Source organism: Microtus ochrogaster, chromosome 15, assembly GCF_000317375.1.
Source record: "Microtus ochrogaster isolate Prairie Vole_2 chromosome 15, MicOch1.0, whole genome shotgun sequence".
Taxonomy (NCBI): Eukaryota; Metazoa; Chordata; class Mammalia; order Rodentia; family Cricetidae; genus Microtus; species Microtus ochrogaster.
Window position 1 is genome coordinate 12,041,329 of NC_022017.1, and position 1,272 is coordinate 12,042,600.

The following is a 1,272-nucleotide window of genomic DNA, read 5'->3' on the forward strand; positions in this document are numbered from 1 at the left end:
CAAGCATTCAGAAAGCAGTGGGCAAGTTGGCAGCTCAGGGAACTGTGAGGATGGTGAGCCTCAGTTAGGAGCAGTGTGGTGGGTGTGACTGAGGAGCAGCCATGCTGTGGTTTTTCATGCCTTGGATGTTCTTCCCAGCTTGGGAGCATGGTCCTTATGTGGGATGTTGGAGGTTTTTGGGTCTAAAAGGGCAGAGAAGTGTAGTGGGAGATCACAAGCCTGTCCCACCTCTGTTCTGGCTTCCTTTCTCTTAATGTGGCCTTTCCTCTAGCAGGCACTACCACTGTCATGGCATTGGTATAAAGAGGATACACTCAGGAGCCATCAAGTGTCCATGGCTCTGCCCAGCACACCCCACCCCCAGTCCTCTGAGCTGCACTGAAGAAGAGGTCATTGAGTCAGGCTGTCATGCACCCGGATGAGCTCCTGCAACTTCTGCTCCAGTTCCTGAGCCTTCTGCCGCAGCTTTGCAGCAGACTCTGCCTTTGCACCCTCATGCAAATGCTTTGATTCTTCTATGAGACTGACCACATCTAGCACAAGGAAGAGACCTGTAGTGGCTGCACCCATGATCCGGGCTCCTTTGGTCATTGCAAGAGCAGTGCCTCCAAAGGCTTTCTCCACCTGTCTAGTGCTTTGGGCTGACACCTTCCCTGTGGTCATTAGACGCTTGGCACTATTTGTTAGGTGAGGGTTGGCTTTGGTCAGCTTGATGGCATCAATGTTCTTCTTCATTTCATTCAGGTTCTGGGAGGATTTTATAAATACAGAAGCCAGCTTGGGGGTGTTCTTCCCCACAAATTCTTTAATGTCCTTCTCAGTGTCATTGCTTTTAATGTCGTTCTCAGTGTCATTGCTCCTTGGCAGAAGCTTGCTGGCTTCAGCTTCCACCGATGCTGTGCTTGCCTTTTCCACAATGGTTGTGGAAATACTCGTCACAGCTGCTGCTGCCCCAAGCCCCAAGCCTGTGGCTGAAAGTCCCAGACTGACCCCTGCTGTCACAGGTGCCAGAGCGAGACCAAGGATTGTCAGGACCCCAGATGCAGCACTGGTTGAGTTGGCCACCACTTGTGTGATGGTGCAGTCTTTGTGCACCTTGTCAATCTTGTCTGCAAGGGCGTGGAGCTTCCTGATGCTCTCCTCAAGCTCCCGTTTCACCTGAGGATAAACTTCCAGAAACCTTTTCTTCTCACATGAGGCATCTTTCACTTTCCTGTAAAGGGAGAAACCAACTAACAGAGTGAGGAAGAGAGTTTGGAAAGATCTGTCCTG

The 1,272-nt window shown here is 51.0% G+C and overlaps 1 protein-coding gene across 1 annotated transcript in view; it reads right to left on the minus strand.

The window, feature by feature from the left end:
• Positions 1–8: 8 nt before the first annotated feature.
• LOC101998141 (apolipoprotein L3-like) overlaps positions 9–1,272 on the minus strand; it is a 38,252-nt gene continuing 36,988 nt past the window's right edge. Inside the window, exon 2 of the mRNA XM_013348736.2 lies at positions 9–1,232. Coding sequence (XP_013204190.1) covers positions 391–1,232 — 842 coding nt within the window. The 3' untranslated portion in view covers positions 9–390. The remainder of the gene's footprint in view (positions 1,233–1,272) is intronic.